We start from the raw sequence: 15954 nt of genomic DNA, 5'->3' as shown, positions 1-15954 counted from the left end.
AAAGAATGAAATGAAGAAGCATTAAATGAGGACCCTGCTGCATGCAGCAAATGGCATTGGCTTTTATGGTCACCTCTGACTGTTTGCAAAACTCACTATCTGCCCTCAGTTATCATTACACTTAGACCAGCAGAAGAGGTCTCACATTTTCACCCAGGTCTTACTGGCAGGCAATGGGTGAAAACTACAGGAGGTACTTTCTTCCCTTCCCCGTGTCCATTTCTGTCTACCCAAAATTGCCTCCTAATTCTGGCTGATGGCTTGATATTGCCACTTGCACTTAGCTCCACCCTTTTGTAAAATCTGTTGGGAGCTTTGTGGTACGAAAATGTGATATAAATCCAAGGGGAATTCTTTAATATAAGACTGTAAAAATCTACACAGTGTCCATCCCACCTTGCTTCTTACTATTTTCCCAATTTCTCTTGCACAGCTTTAGGTAAGATTGGATGCGTGTCCTTTCTGGAACAGATTCCTATTCCAGATGCTTTTTCTTGGGGGAGAGGAAGCTCTGCCTCCCTGTGGGGGAACAAATTCCTCTCCTGGTGCAGTGCAGGGTGGGGTGGTGTCGGCACACTGCACGATACCTGTGCCAGTGCTTTCCAGTTACTTCACCAGCTGAACGTGAGTGTGCACATGCCCGGGGCTGCTGCATCCAAAGCCCTGTGCTCTGCCCTGAGCTTGTGTAACAGCAGGGAATGCCAGCTAAGCCTGGCCTCTAATCAACTGTGGTGGCAAATACTATGCTGCTGGGGATGTTAGCACATCACCTGGGCTTCTGCTGTCCATACCAGCTCTTAGTTTGCAAAAGAATCTAAAGTGCTGCATCGTTTTCTCAGTGCTATAAAGTAACTTGTGCGTAGCTGAAGCAACATCTTTTGGCCTAAATTTCACTTCACTTTGCAGCTATACAAAGAGTTACAAACAATTCAGGTTATTTACCATAAAAGTTAGTAAATTTTCCAGTACATGATTGGGTCTATTCTTGTCATGTGCGAGTCCTGTCAGAGCAGGGGGTGCTGGAGCCCCCTCTGTCCATGCCAGACTTTTCCAGTTAGAGCAGGGCTGTACGTGACCATTTCAAGTGATGTGGTTCACACCAGGCAGTGAGGCCAGTAAGACTCTGAAATGTTCTAGATGGAAGCAAATCATACTTGGGGCTTTTCTCTCTCCTTGTGCAGCTGCTGGTAGAATGGGTTTCCCAAGCTCCGACCTGCAGGCCCATTTATATCCCCCCATCTAAACCTTTTCTTTGTAGGGCAAGTTGGAGAGCAATGGGGACCAATGGTCTGAAACTGAGCAGATTGGGGGGGAAAAGTAGGCTATATGTCAGTAGCAGTTTTATAACTGATGGAAACTAGTATGGGAGCATTTCCCCCTGGGAAGAGGCTGAATCTTTTTTCATCAGATACAAATGAGGTAATGCAAAGGAGGAGGAGGAGGATTCTATTAAAATTAGAGGGGGGAGGAATTTGATGGCATGACTTGGGCAGGAGGATCTCTCACAATCTGTCCTGCGTTATTAAATCAGTATAGGTTGAAGATTTGATTATATGGTATTTCCTGTTAGAGAGGTTTCAGCATATTGTTTTCCTTACTCACATGTACATGATCACCTGCTTTATTAGAATCTCCAGTGCTGCCTGACCTCAGGGAGGAGGATGCCTGGAGAGAGCAATGAGCTGCAAAAGGGGCTAAGCAGTAGTTGACATTTGCAGTCATAGACAACAAGCGCTTTGCCAAACCTGGCCTGAATGTTGGCTGTGACTGGAGAATGGCACCTGGTCAAGTTACAGTGCAAAGATTTGTACAGTGCTACTGTTAAGCAGTTGAGCCTTGTGAGCTCTATTTAGGGCTTTTGCTTATGAAGCAACTGGAATAACATGTTGGGTATGGTGGTAACTCCTCCTCTCTGGCACTTGAATTTAGACTTGGATTTTATTCAGTTTTTTGACTGGGACCTCAGCTGTTTGCAAAGGGGCAAAGCAGGACTTGTGACAGGGGTTCTGAACACCCCTGGGCACAGAGTTCCATCTGACCTTGGGATTGTCTTTAGATCTACACCAAGAGGTTTCTAATATATCTGAGGAGAAAGAAGACACATCTGCCCCACTTTTATTTTTTATATCCCACTCTGGTCTAAGTGGGTAATAGAATAAAATGGGAATTGCCCTTGGGTAACCCCCAGGAAGCAGAATTCTCCTTTGTTGGCATAGATTTATGAATGGATTTATAAATTCTACATGAAGGCCACCCCTGCTGAAAGGGTCTGACTTCTCCAGTGGTGCCCACTGAGTTCATCCAGGGATGCATTTGCACTTGACCCTGTTGGGAGCCTTCCCTGCTGCTCCTGTGAAGTGGTCATCCCTGTCCCTCTTTGTCTCAGCTCTGAGGAGCACACCATGACCATACAGAAGAGTTTCCATGAACTGCACACTCTGGCATTTTCCTGTTCCAGTCACTCCAGGGATCATAAATAGCAATGGTAATAAATAAAAGCAGATGCTATAGAGTGAAGCTTATGCATGACGCATTTTCCAATGTATGTAACATTCTAGTACATGAAGTACTCTTTCTGTCTGAGTGTATGGTTTAGTTTCTTCTCTGATACCTCTCCAGTGTACTCCTTCAGTGGCAGGAAGCTGGGGTTCTTGGGCTCAGGAGGGAGGCAAAATAGCCTTCTGCAGATGTGGGTATGGGCAGATGTACCTATAAGCTGCAAACAAGTGGTCTGAAAAAGAAGTTCATGCTGAAAGAGTCGGTCTTCCTTTCCCGCTTCTGCCTTCATGTTTATAAGAATTTTTAAGTGAACATATTTTCTTGGGTTGATATCAGTTAGTGAAGCATGAAAGAAGTTTAAGGGATTTTTCATCTCATGAGATGAGGACCTCCCTAGTTGTAGCTGCAGGTTGTGTATGCAATGCTAGTTAATGCCACCCTTGAATAACAAGTACAATGTAATACAAGTGTCATACACTGTCTTGTGTTTTACTGAGGTCCTCAGCTGAGGGGGGCAGTGTGTGTGGGAATATGAGCATGTGTGTAATGCTTTAGGGCTTCAACTAGTTCCATGTGGAGCCTGCTGGGATGTACCTATGGAATAAAGCTCACAAGTGCAGCTGCAGAACACTCTGGTCAGAGTTAAATGGGTTTCATTGCATGAAGCAGTGCACATACCTAGTCCATATCAGCAAAAATATGTGCATGTCTATCAGATTCAGTTAGTTCACCACTCTTGACTTTCTCTTGCTCGAGCTGCAAAAGGAAATGGTACTGGTTTGGATCATTTGACCCCTCTGTGGCCTCTTCGGACTTTGCCCGTTCTGTGATACTGATCCTGCCTCACACCTACTGAAGTGGAAAGTTTTGTTTCAGATAAGTGAAGTATATTCCATTAAGTGAAACCAATTTTGATTGAACTAGTGAGCTTGTTTTTAGGAGAAGTCTCCAGTTTTATCAGCAGTTAATCTTGAACCTTCAGTGTTCAGCATTAAAGCCTGCTAAGCCAACACCAGAAATTCAATGAATTAAATAGATGTGGTCATCAATAACAAGAAGAGGCTGACAAGACAAAAAGAAATAAATGTCATGTTTTTAATGCTGATTTGAGCAGCCTTACATGAAGACAAAGCACCAAACATTGAGTGTCTCTCAGCAAAGCCTAACAGCATTGGCTGGTTGTCCAGACCCACCTCTTTTTCAGAATTCATCACTGAAGGGGTACTCTGGATGGTCACGCCACCTGTGGAAAGGTCAGATTGGACAAGTGAGCTCCTTGAGTGAAGCAAGATATAAGATCACTGCAGTCAGCCTCTGCCCAGCAAGCCTCTTCCTTTCAATATATATGTGGCCTTCATGGAAGGCTATTCTACTTACTCAGAAGCTGTTCTGCTCTGAATAACTGCCCCTGCAGAGTTGGAGGCAAGCCTGTGTATTTAAGGAGAGGACAGTGAAGGACCATTTTTCAGGCCTAAAGACTGCATGTCTTAAGGAGAGATGGGGAAAATCGACAGGACCCTGGATGTCAACTATTCTCACCAATTAACTCTGGTGACTAGAAGTGTTTTAGGAAAGGGGGATGACTTCACCATGTGTGCACTGTAGAAAGGGAAGACTTTGTTCAGATGTCTAGAAAGATGCCTAGAAATAAGGGCTATGTGTGAAGAAGAGTTAGAGACACCAGACTGTTCTACTTGGTCTTATGCCCTTAGAGCTGGCATGAACAGGTCTGGGTCTAGGGTGGTGCTCTCCCCAAGCAGCTGCCATCTAAACTAGGTCTGGCTGTCCTCTAGCTCAGCCTACATGTAGATAGTCTGGCAACATCTACAGTGGCAGAGAATTTACAAATAAGCTTTAGGGTGATGCAGTTCAGAGGAGGAAGGGATGGTCATGGATGCATCCTAACAAAGATAGAGACATTTCAGGCATTTTTATAGCAACTGCACACTCAGGGAAGATGCACAATCCAGGATCATTGTAAAGGCAAGAACAAAATTTCCAGGGTCAATTTCAGGTGAAAAAATAACACTTTGTTTGCCCATTATTGGCAGACTTGAGAGAGAGGTAGCTGTTTTCTGTTGTGGGTTTTCTTGTTTGTTTGAGAAGCTGATGCTAAATCACAAGCCCTGGCTTGACAAACTCTTTCCATTAGCTAAATGAAAAATTTCTGAAGAGCATTCTCAGGTGCACCATGGCAGCTGGCTGCCTTGCCTTACAGCACAGCCCAACAAATACTGGCGTTTATCCAGCTGTGAATCGTTCCAGTCTGGGAAGGACACATTTCACAATATTGAAGGTAACTAACTGGAAGGCATCAAACATTTTGAATTGGTTGTGTCAAAACATTTCATTCCAATATTCAGCCAAGATCAAGTGTTTACACATTAACAGATTGAGTTGGTTGAAAAGAAATCCCAAAAAACAAAACAAGCTGCAAAACTTTGGCTTGTTTGACTTCAGTATAATTTGTTGATGTCTGAGTTGCCAGTGTCATTATCTCTACTTTTCATCTACTGAGCATGCTTGCTAATCAGATCTCACATATTCAAAAGTCTGAGTCCTTTGAGTGAAAATGATTCACTTGGAGGAAGGAGTCAGTGCAGTTTCGCATAACTGGTAAGGAGAAACATCCATAGCAGAGAATGGGAACATAAGATAAATCAAGTAGATACATTAATGTAAAACTTGCTCTGCACAATGCTTCCAGATTTCTCCAAGAGGAGAAGAAACAATTTCAGATTAAGATTTCCTGAAGTACTCATGTTTTTATGAAACCTCCATTTTCTTCTCAGATGCTTAACTTGCTAATTCATTTCACTGATTGCGTTATCCTGTTTGCATGGGCTTACTCATACCATCAGAACAACAGGTTTGCACACTGTACCCTTATGGTAGCTGATAAGGAGAAGAACCAGAGAAAAGCTGGATTTTTCCATTCCTGCTGGCATGTGCATCACAGCAGTCAAAGGTTTTCCAAGAAGTTGACTAACCAAAAGTCTCTCGGTATCGTGGTTTGACTTTTCCAGATACAGATTGCTGGATGAAATAAGAAATGTGTTTAGGCTGGTAATTTGTCTGATGCAGTGTCAATGCCAGACACTTCAGTGTGGTAACGCAGAGTAGGCATATATATCTATATATATAAATCTATATATCTGCTCCTTACGTGGCAACATCACTTTTCCAATAAGGCTTTTTTCATAGCTGAGATCAGATTGTGCTTCAACATTTTTCCCCAAGCACGGAGTTCTTGTGAAAGCTAGAGCTGCCCATGCCCCTCCTATGCATCCTGTTTTCCTTGTCCTTGGTGGCCTCCTGTGACCAAATTCAGTCTAATAAAGCAAAGCATTTAACTTATTAGTATTTTAGTTGGTGGCTTAGAAAGTTCTTCCCCTGTGGGCATTTGCAGTCTTTAACTTTGCTTCTGGGAAAGGCTCTTGAATTTGCACCAAGGTTACATTTTGTGTATATAATTTTCAAAATTTAAATGATGCTATAACTCAATTTTTCTATATAAAACCAGACTGTGTCAGATGCCAAAACACACTTAAGAATCTCCTAGGCCATTTGTGAGAGGACTGCTAATTGATGGAGGGCTATTTTAAGTCTTAAGAAACTAAAGCTTCAGAGCACCTGGCTGAGCTTAAATGTGAAAAATGAACTCCATCATGATGCTTTTAACTTAGTGCATATTTTTGATCATATTTATGCAGCACAGCAAGTGGTTTGTTTGTTTCTTTGCAACATTTCCCTGTATCTTATAAGCAATGGTCAACATTTTAGAGTGCTATTGATGCTGTTGTCAATGCTTTTCATTTCACGCTACAACTTAGCAGGACACAGATAATCTAAGATAAAAAGAGAAATGCTTGGAATTCAATCTCTAGCATTTGGCTACTTATTGAGTGACCTGAAAAGGTGAAAGCAAAGTTTGGCCATAAGCTGTAGATGCTTTTGAGCTGAAGGATAAACAAACAGTCTCATCCTGTGGAAGAGAGAGGTTGTTGGCTAGGTCTGAGCTTTCAGGTGAAGCAAAACTATATTGGGTGGTAAGCTTTAGGTGACAAGCAGCAAGAGATCAAGCCTTGATAGGTCTCCAAAGAGATAATTAGGAAGTGGTCTAGCAGTTTTTTCTTTCTGTTCTTCTGTTTTTCTTAGAAGAAGGTACAAATCAATTTTATTTGAACTTCAGCTCTAATATCCACACTTCTAGATAGGGATGGTGCTATGCCTTATCAGTGTCTGAGACCACCATTCCCACATAGCAGAAGGAGTTTAAGGAGATGGAAGAGAAATGGAACAGGAAGATACACTCACTTTCTACTAGGTGGACTTTGAGAACCTGAGCTGCAGGCAAATATTGTAGACTTATTTTTGCAGTGGGTCTGGGAGCATATTCAGGCTGCATTCACAGTCTCTCATGTTTAAGCCTTACCTTAGAATAGGGTTGTTTATGCAAAAGTTAATATTAAAAGGAAGTGATTTTTTTTAATTCTCCGAAAGAACAGGAATGCTCTATGATTTTTCCTGTACTTACATTAACAGTTCCACATAACGAACATTTTTGTTCAGGGCTTCAATTTCTTTCATCTCGTTCTCAGTGAGGGAGAAGTCAAAGATCTAATGGAAGAGATGTTAGGAATGCGTTAGCATTTCTTGTCATAATCAACTTTCATGTGTTCCAGATTCCAGAAGTACGATCCCTCCTTCTCCCTGTATCTCTCCCACAAACCCATGCTTGCATTTGCAGGAGTCTCGAGGACATGAATAAGCCCAGTCACATTTGCCTACACCTCTTTTGCAAGAAGTGGAAGGTAGTCTGGCAATACTGAGCCACCAGCTTTGAAAGCAGTGTATTTCCAGGGAAAGTAGGGAGCGGTGTGAGTACTGAGTGCTGCAAGGGATGCAGGAACAAATCATCTTATTTTTGGGTGATAGTCAAACCAAATGTTTTCTAGTGGCGTGGTTGTGAACCTTTCTGTCACAGCTGTGTGCAGCTGTCCCATACCTGAAGACAGGGCAGAACAATCAGTCCTTCCTGAGCTCCTGCAGCCTTGGGCTCCTGACCTACTGAGTTACCTCATCTTGCTTGTGCTGCTCACTGCAGCAGCTGGTGCTCTGAGACACACCACCAGCTGGAGCTTTAGCTGCTCCAGAGGGTTAAAAGACACCGTACTGCTCTATTATTGTCATACCTTGTTACCCTTTAGGGGTGGGGACAAGAAGCATCAAATGTGGCAAAGTTTGCCATTGGTCAAGTCTTACATATGTCTACAGAAAAAACAGGGAAATTACTTTCTATAGGGGCTAAGCCAATGTAAGTGGATTTGTCCATGTACTATTGGGGTATGAATTTACCTGGAAATTCTCTCTGATGCGTTGTGGATTGAAACTTTTTGGGATCACCACCACCCCTCGCTGGACGTTGAAACGCAAAGCAATCTGTGCCGCAGTCTTGTTGTACTTCTTGCCGATGGCATTCAGCAGAGGATCTTTCAGTAAAGGAGGAGAGGACACATTTACCCTGGAAAAAAGGTGAGAAGAAAACAAAAAAACCTCCTAATCTTTAATGTCAAAACCTTGGGGCATCTACATGTTTGTGGACAGAACACTGCGCCTTTTGACAAGTAGGGTGAAAGACGAGAGAAAAGCTTTGGCTCTTAGGTTGGCGCGTTGTCAAAGGCAACTTCCTGTGTGATGTCTTAACATTGACTTCGTTTCTCCTTCCTCACCTAAGCCTCACACGATCCCTGTTCCAAACACTTGCCTTCTGTTAGAGGAGACCTAGGGCAACCTCCTATGCAGACACCTGGCATTCTTTGATGACAGCATGCAGCAGGAGTGTTGAAAGTTTACACTCACAACAGTAATATTTAGACACCGAGGTTCAAAATCACTTTAAAAAATGGGGGCAGAGGTATTTTGCATGGAGATCCAGCAGTGGAGAACTATGTTTCCCTGGATGTTGTCCCTCTATTTGAAAGTAACACAGGGACTTACCATGATTCATCCCTTGAGGTTCCCAATGGGCTGTACCCAACAATAACAATGTCATGTTGTCTGCAAAATTCTAGGAGTTTGGGTTGGGTGAAGTAGGGATGGCATTCTACCTGCAAGAGTAGCACAGAAAGAATGACTAATCAACAGGACCAGACACAGAAGCAAAAGATATCCCAATATTTGTGAGAGCTACAGACCAGGTAATGCTTGCAGGAAAGGATAGATGTAAATTAGGGAATAGGGAAACATCCTCTGTGGTTATTATTCTCATTGTACATTGCTGGGTGATTGATTTTTTTATCAATTTTTTGTGTTTTGGTGGACAGCAGATTAATATCTGCAACCATAATTTGGCTGCAGGGAAATTTTATTGGCCTGCAGTGGAAAGGTGGCAATAAGTGGGGATTATGGAGGTGAGGCAAACTCAATAGACGAGTAAACTGAGAAGGTAACCCATCTCATGTGGGTCAGCTCTCCATTTCTCTGCCTCTTGCATTCAGGGTGACTAATCTGATGTTGTTTTAAGGGAAGTGTTGGCATAAACTGTCCCAGTTAAAAAGGTGGGGAGTGGGGGTATTGAAAGGGTGAGATTATGACCTTGTTGCAGGGTCTGCCCTCCCACGTTGCAAACACTGTTCCCTCTCAGGCGTGGATTTTCTGGCTGTGGTCTCAGACTCTGGGAAATGGATGTCTAAAAGGTGACAGAGCAACCACTGTTTGCAGTGGCTGCTGTCTGGCAAGTCTGAAGCTATCTGGCACTTCTATCCTTGCTGGCCAACTGCCCTAAGATGAGCTTAATCTTTTGCCTGGTTTTCCTTGACCCCAGGAAGCATCAGCAATGCTCAGTGCAATCCTAGGGGCACGCCAGAAACTTTTGCACCTGCTGGGCATGTTAATACCAGGGAAGGGTGCTGGAATTTCCTATTCTCATAGGCAGCCTTCTCCTCCAGGCCAAACACAGAAATGAAAGCTGTGGCCGGCCTCCTTGCCATGCCCCATGGCCATTCCAGCCCTCCAGGCTACGTGCTGGGAGTGGGAAGTTGGTCCTGGTTGGTCCCTGGCCTCATCTCTATTACTGTTAATGTGGATATTTGTGCCAGACGAGTTAGAAGGGCTTCCCAGAGATTTCTAGGAAAGGCAGAGACCTGCCAAATGCCAGAGCCAAAGGTACTGGGCACTCAGATGGGTCGCTGCCACTTGTCACCTTCTCAGGAGCCTCACTGCTGTAATTTAACTCGGATGTGCCTGTCATCCTCATGGGATTGTTCAGCTCAGGCCAGTCACATAACAGGGTCTCCTTTAATGGAACGTTTTCTCTAGTTCTTACAAATGTCTTATAGGAAAAGTACAAGTACAGGAAATTCAGGAGTTGCTTCTAATGGCTTTTACACTTGAGAAACCTGGAGTGACTCAGGATCTATAGAGTTGTGCTGGTGTCAACTAAGGTAGACATGGCTTCATTGAGAACTGGTTAGATCTGAATGGTTTTCTTGAGACTTTTTGGGCTTGAAGTAAGGTACATGGCAGAAATCTAAGATCTGCTTTGACTCAGCATTCAATCTTGTTATGGAGCTTTGGCACAGAGGCACCGTTTTTATAGTCCTGGAGCAGAAACTGAGGAAAGCGATTGCTCCAGAGCCTTCCAATATTGATCTTTAGTCTAGATAGGAAGAGTAATATTTTCAAGCTAGAAATGGAAGTATGGAGGGCAGCATCTGTGGCAAAGTTCACATGTACGCATCACCTTTCTCTGTGTTTGCATTCCCCAAATGGCAGTGGCACCGTGGCAGGCACTGCCCTTGGCTTGCAGTCATACCTGGTTGCTGACAGGTTTGTACTTAAGTCCTGGCTTGTTCATGATCATCTCCAGTTGCCTGCGGTTGAAATTGGATACTCCAATAGACTTTGCCAAGCCTGCATCTTTACATGCCTCCAGAGCCTGCAAAGAAAGCAAAGACAAGAGGAGTCCCATGTGTTGGCTTGATTTCTTGGAGCATGCATTTTAGAGAGAGGTGGAAGCTAGACCATTATTGAGACCCTTTGCTGCAGCAGAACTAACTCTAGTAGCAGGAAGGCTGGTGCTGTCCAGACTCCAAAACCAAACTCTATTCCTGTGTCAACCTGCTTTCTGGACCAAGCCCTAATGTTTGTTACCTCATGTGAGGGTAGAATTTGTCTGGAGAGCAGAAAGATTTAACCTGAGATATGTATATACTTAAGTGCCAGGCAACTTTTAGGGAATTTTGCTTACTGTGTGCTGTTTTAGCAGTGCCTCAAAGCTGGAGAAGGCAAAGTGAACAATACAGATTGCTTTCCTGATAAGTCAATTCGCTCCTTTTGATTGTAAGACAGTTTTTTCATATGAAGTCTTTATCCAGTGAAATCCCCTAAATATATGGCAAGGCACATCACAAAACCTGCACAGAAAACTTCAGTATCAAGCAGGAAAAAAAAAAAAAAAGGTGGATAGGAGAGAGGCATTCTAGATATTTTGCACTTCAGACAAATCCTAGTAGCTGGGAAACTCTAATGAATACTGGATATGAATATGTTCCATGGTCTTTGTTATCTTAATCTGCTGGGTTGTTAAGGGGAAAGGGGGTCCTTTGCTATGGTGCTCCCCTTTGCTGCCTGAAACTCTGCACACAAATAATTCAGCGACTCTTTGAGGCAGAGCAGACCCCACCATGGAGTTGGATGCCCTTCCAGGTTTTGTTATTCTTTCTGTCTTACAGGAGCAGAAAGCAGGGAGGTAAGAGGCACTGTGTGTTTGATGACCTCTAGTTGGCCTCATATGCCTTCTATCACTCAGTGACAAGTCAGCAAATACAGTAGTCTGGATTAATTTTTGCCAGCTAACACCACACAGAGAGTGAAATCATTGAGTTTGAGCCATCTTAATTCAGATTAATGCTGCTATTTGCAGGCACTCCTCACCACCTATTTTTCTCTTGGCTTATTATCTGAAGAGAGTGGCCTTCTATAGAATAACCCTTACATTAAACACCAGCTCAAAGATAATAATGTAGCAGGGTTGGGAGAGCTCAGATGCTTTTAACATCTGAGCAACCATTCTGTGAAAAGAGGGGAATGAAGTGCATCAGCCACATTCAAATGTAACATAAACAGCTAACGTGGAAGTCCCCCTTCCCTCTGAAACCCAGCCTGGATGGCTTAGCTGCCACAGGAAAGTTCAGGTCTCCTTTGGGCTCTCACCCCCTTCTAAATTTCACTTAGAATTTCACCATTCTTCTTCTTTATCTGTGGTACCTCAAGTAGAGCTAAACTGGGACATGACTATCCAGATCTGGACAGTGCAAGCTGAAGTGGAGCACGTAGTAGCACCTCTTATCTCTCTTGGTGTGAACTGGATATAATTAGTGATGCTATTTCATCAGGCCTGGTGCAGAGGGAGAGCTGAGCAGCTCTGGCCATGAACTATAGAGGTGTCCATGGCTTTGAGATGCAGAAATGTGAGGAGATTGCTAGTCTCACTTTCTTCCTCACCTAATATCCTGAAGGCAAGTGACACTAGGCTTAGTGAGACAATTGCCTAAAGGACTAGAGCACATCACAAACAAATCTAGGGTGCAATATTTCAGGCAAACGCTACTTCCCTCCAAGTTTTCTTAGCGGAAAAATCTTGTGCTCCCATCTGATAGGTAAATTTAGAAGTGAGTGAACTTTTTATAATGGCAAGTGATGGCAAGGTCTTGGGCTTTGTTTTTCAGGGGAGGTGTTTTGAGTGGGGAGATGTTGATTCTTCTTTTTTTGAATAGCGTTTTTTTTGTTGATTGTTTGGAGCTTTTTTTATGGTGAGCTTTAAAGCAAAATCTGTTTTTTCTGCAAGTGAAATGATATTATTTTTTTCAAGATGACCTAGTCTCTTCTGAGGGCTCCAACTTTCTCTTTCTGTGAAGATCTGATAAAGGGGAAGGATTGGTAAAAACCTAATGATAGGTAGGTCTTCAAGTAGTGAATGTAGAGTGCACTCTCTTAAAGAGGGAATGTGGATGTCTGATGTTTCAACAGTGTTTTGTTATAAAAATAATTAAATGACAGCAAAGAGAACATGCTTAAAGAATGCTTAAGGATAGAAGTAAAATTTATCCATGGAGCTAGTAGAATTCGATCCATTTGCCCTGTCAATTTGCTTCAGTTATGTTTATGAAAACAACAACTAAAAATGAGAATGACTATCTGTGGGTTTAAAGCATATATGGATGGATGTTGCATTTGCTTACCTCCCAAGTGGCACATAAGTCTGTCTCATGGTAGATAAATTTTCCATTTTCATCTTTTGGGTAGAGTGCATCTCCAGGCTGAAAAGTAAAACCATACTGCTGTGCTTTAAAGAAAAAAATTTTATTCCTTAGAGCAAAAACTTTTTCACGTGCTCTTTTTCTACTAGTAAACAACAAAAAAATTGAGTAGTTTTCTGAAACACCCTAAGTTCAGCAGGTCATTCATGCTGGGCTTACCACATCCTCATCTGCTGGATCGTCCTTGGACACACTCCTGAACTGTCACATGAGAGTACACTCAGGAGCTCCTGGATAGCCTTGTTTTTCAGTAAACTTTTGACCTTTATGTTATGACATCCAAAAGACTCATCTCCTTCCAAAGGGCTGGGTTAGAGTACCAGCCTGTATTGTCTTCTACTTCTTTGCTCTTTGTTTTGGCCCTTCCCTTGCCTCCTGCTTGTGTCTTAGGCACTTGGGAATGGACTGAGCTGGTACTCTCCCCAACAGCTGGATGGTCCAGGAACCACTGACAGTGAGGGGCTATTGGCATAGCTAACCTCTTAAGTGCATTATCCACCTTTCTTTGGGCACTAGAAACTCTTTCTCTACTTTGTAGGCTTCAGAGATGATTTATGAGCTGATATCTCACAAGCACAGCTTTCTCTAATTTGCTGGTCATTTCATTGCTGCTGCAGGCAATGCATTAACACCTCCCTCCCTTGTGTCTGATCACAATTTCACTTTTGTGTTTTGCTGGGGTTTGTTTTTCTTTTTTTTTGAACAAAAACCCTTCGGTGATGTTTGACATTTGACCTGACTTCAAACCGCTACATTTCAAAGGCCTGGGTACAAGATGTTGACGTGGTAACTCCTTGGGAACATGCAGCTGTGACTAATATGATCAGTAACTATCACCTCCCAATTCAGTCAAGTTCAAATCCAAGGCACTTAATGGGAAAAGTAAGCCTAAGGAAAACAGCCTCAGATTTCAGAGGGCCAAGGTCTCAGTTACAGGCATAAACCTCTCTCCTCCAAATGTGCTGATTTTCCTCAAAGAATTCCACAAAGACAGCTTGTTGCTTTTGTTGCTCTGTCTTGCTGGCAAAAGAGAATATCTTGACTAGAAGGAGATAGGTAGCTGTTGGGTACATTTTTTTCTATTAGAAGGCAAAGTGTTTGCCATCATAATGTGAGGTGGAAAAGTTTTATTTGCAAAACCACCCCATGGTATTTTGAAAGAAACTATTTATCCCATGATACCCCAGCATATTTTCCAAGGACTGCAAGTTCAACGTATTAAACAGTTGGACCTGTTTAATTTTAGTAAATGAGTCTGAATTCAAGACATTTTTACTCTGCCCCACTTCTAATTCACTCATTTTTATTCAACTTTTTTTCTATAGTAGTCAATAGGCAGCAATTATATCAGCTGATTTACCATCCTATTTTCCTCTGTCATTTGTCTTTTAAAAATGAACCAAGTCAGGATGACTGGTGCTTGAAGATTAACTTCTCTTGACTGAGATGTGGTGTGAACTACTCTGGATTTCTATAGTGATCAATTCCTCTTCTTCCTACCTGTAGAAAATTCTGCAGGGTGTTGAAGTGCAGTTGTCTCTGCTCTATAGTTTCCAGGCAAAACTTTCTCTACCAAGCAATCTTTTGGAAGGGAATTTCTGAATGGAAGAACTGCCTGCAGGTGGATGAAGTGCTGAGAGAGAGGCAATGCTTTGATGGTGACAGGGGTCTTTGAAAAGGTCTTTCAGAAGCTGGTCACCTATTTTAGCTCTGGGTTCTCATGAGCTACACCGCACCAGTCATCCTAGAAATGCTGGCATCTTCTCCTGCAGCTCTCTTGGAGACAGCTTTGTGTTTTACACTGGATGAAAGGTATGCTTCATGCTGCTGCATAAGCACTCAGATTAATGTGGCAACACCATACAGCCGCTGCCATTATGGGGGATCACATCTTATCATGTCATGTCCAAAGTCTGGAGGCACTCCAAAAGATATCAGACAGCTTACTTGCTAGTTTAAAACCCAGCAGCTGTTAGCCACTGAGAGGAAAAGTCCTGCTCCCATTATCATTTTCTCACCAACATGCATGCAGGAAGACAATTCTGCACATCCCCTTGCTTTCATAAAATGGTCTTTGACAAGGAGGCTTTCTCAGGAAAGCAATTTTAACAACCTGTGAAGGCCTGTCCTACAAACAGAAGGGCAACAGGAAGTCAAATAGTAATGCTAATGGTCTGTTTTGGGTTATTCTTTTAAAATTACAAGATACTTACATGAGACTTGTTCAGTGTAACACTAAAATATCTGCTTTCCTATCAGATGACAGAATCATTAGTTTGGGACAGATTTGCAGATCATTTAGTGCACAAGTTGATGCTTACTAATGAATCAGTCATCTGAGAAGAGTCCCCCAAAAACCTGCTGTTTTTTTACCCCTCAAATACCTGTGGAGTATGAGCTTCCTAGCCACAGGGAGGGCACATAGTGGCCTGGAGGAAACCTATTTCTGCTGGTTACTGCCTTGCTAGGGTGGAGGATCTGAACAACACTGCTCGGGGCTAAAGGCAGGAAGGAAAAAAGTCCTGAATGGGAAATCTATGTGGGGAAAAAATACAGGGAGGTATAGGCTAATGTTGGGTGGTCAGTGAATTAATTTCACCCCATGTGGTGGCCATTCTTGAGCTGTTGAAAAGCAGAGGGGCTTTGCTGAGTGGTGCTCTCTGAAACCATAGTCCTCTTGCCCTGCCTGAAAGCCCTGTGACAAAGCTGGCTGGGCTCTCAGGGGCATGTTGCTTAGTGTTTTCAGGGCAGTACTGTAAGTTCTGTCTTAAGTACATCACTGCTTCCAACCAGAGACTGCTTTTGCTAGACATTTTTGGGAGGAAAGCACCAATGCTTGCAGACTAGGGGGGGAGTAGGAGTTTTTTAGAGTTACAGCTGCATGCTCCTCATCAAAGGCAAGCATCACAGGCAGGATGGGTGTATTTGTGAGAGAGAGAGCAAAGAAAGGAAACCTGTCACCACTGCAAAAGGATGGGGTTTTTTCATTTTTTATTTGATATATAAAAGTGTATATTTTTCAGGAAGAAAGTGACTTATTTTTCTCTCTCCTCTCATGAGAACCATGAATGAATCTCTAAGTCTGCTACTCCTTTAACTACTCAAGATTGTTGATACAAGCCTCAGGGAGTCA

General features: G+C 42.9%; 1 protein-coding gene and 1 long non-coding RNA gene across 2 annotated transcripts in view; one reads left to right on the top strand and one right to left on the bottom strand.

The window, feature by feature from the left end:
• Positions 1-15954, top strand: part of LOC121469149 (uncharacterized) — a 177408-nt gene that overhangs the window by 29462 nt on the left and 131992 nt on the right. The window lies entirely within an intron of this gene.
• The window catches only part of AKR1D1 (aldo-keto reductase family 1 member D1), a 34742-nt gene continuing 22368 nt past the window's right edge, over positions 3581-15954 (bottom strand). Inside the window, exons 4-9 of the mRNA XM_030263524.4 lie at positions 12744-12821; positions 10316-10438; positions 8500-8609; positions 7858-8023; positions 7037-7119; positions 3581-3742 (exon numbers count right to left, since the gene is read on the bottom strand). Of these exons, the coding sequence (XP_030119384.1) occupies positions 3700-3742; positions 7037-7119; positions 7858-8023; positions 8500-8609; positions 10316-10438; positions 12744-12821 (603 nt within the window). The 3' untranslated portion in view covers positions 3581-3699. The remainder of the gene's footprint in view (positions 3743-7036; positions 7120-7857; positions 8024-8499; positions 8610-10315; positions 10439-12743; positions 12822-15954) is intronic.

The sequence above is a fragment of the Taeniopygia guttata genome, chromosome 1A (genome assembly GCF_048771995.1).
Source record: "Taeniopygia guttata chromosome 1A, bTaeGut7.mat, whole genome shotgun sequence".
NCBI lineage: Eukaryota > Metazoa > Chordata > Aves > Passeriformes > Estrildidae > Taeniopygia > Taeniopygia guttata.
The sequence above is the reverse complement of the archived record's forward strand: the minus strand, read 5'-3'. Positions and strand labels throughout refer to the sequence as shown.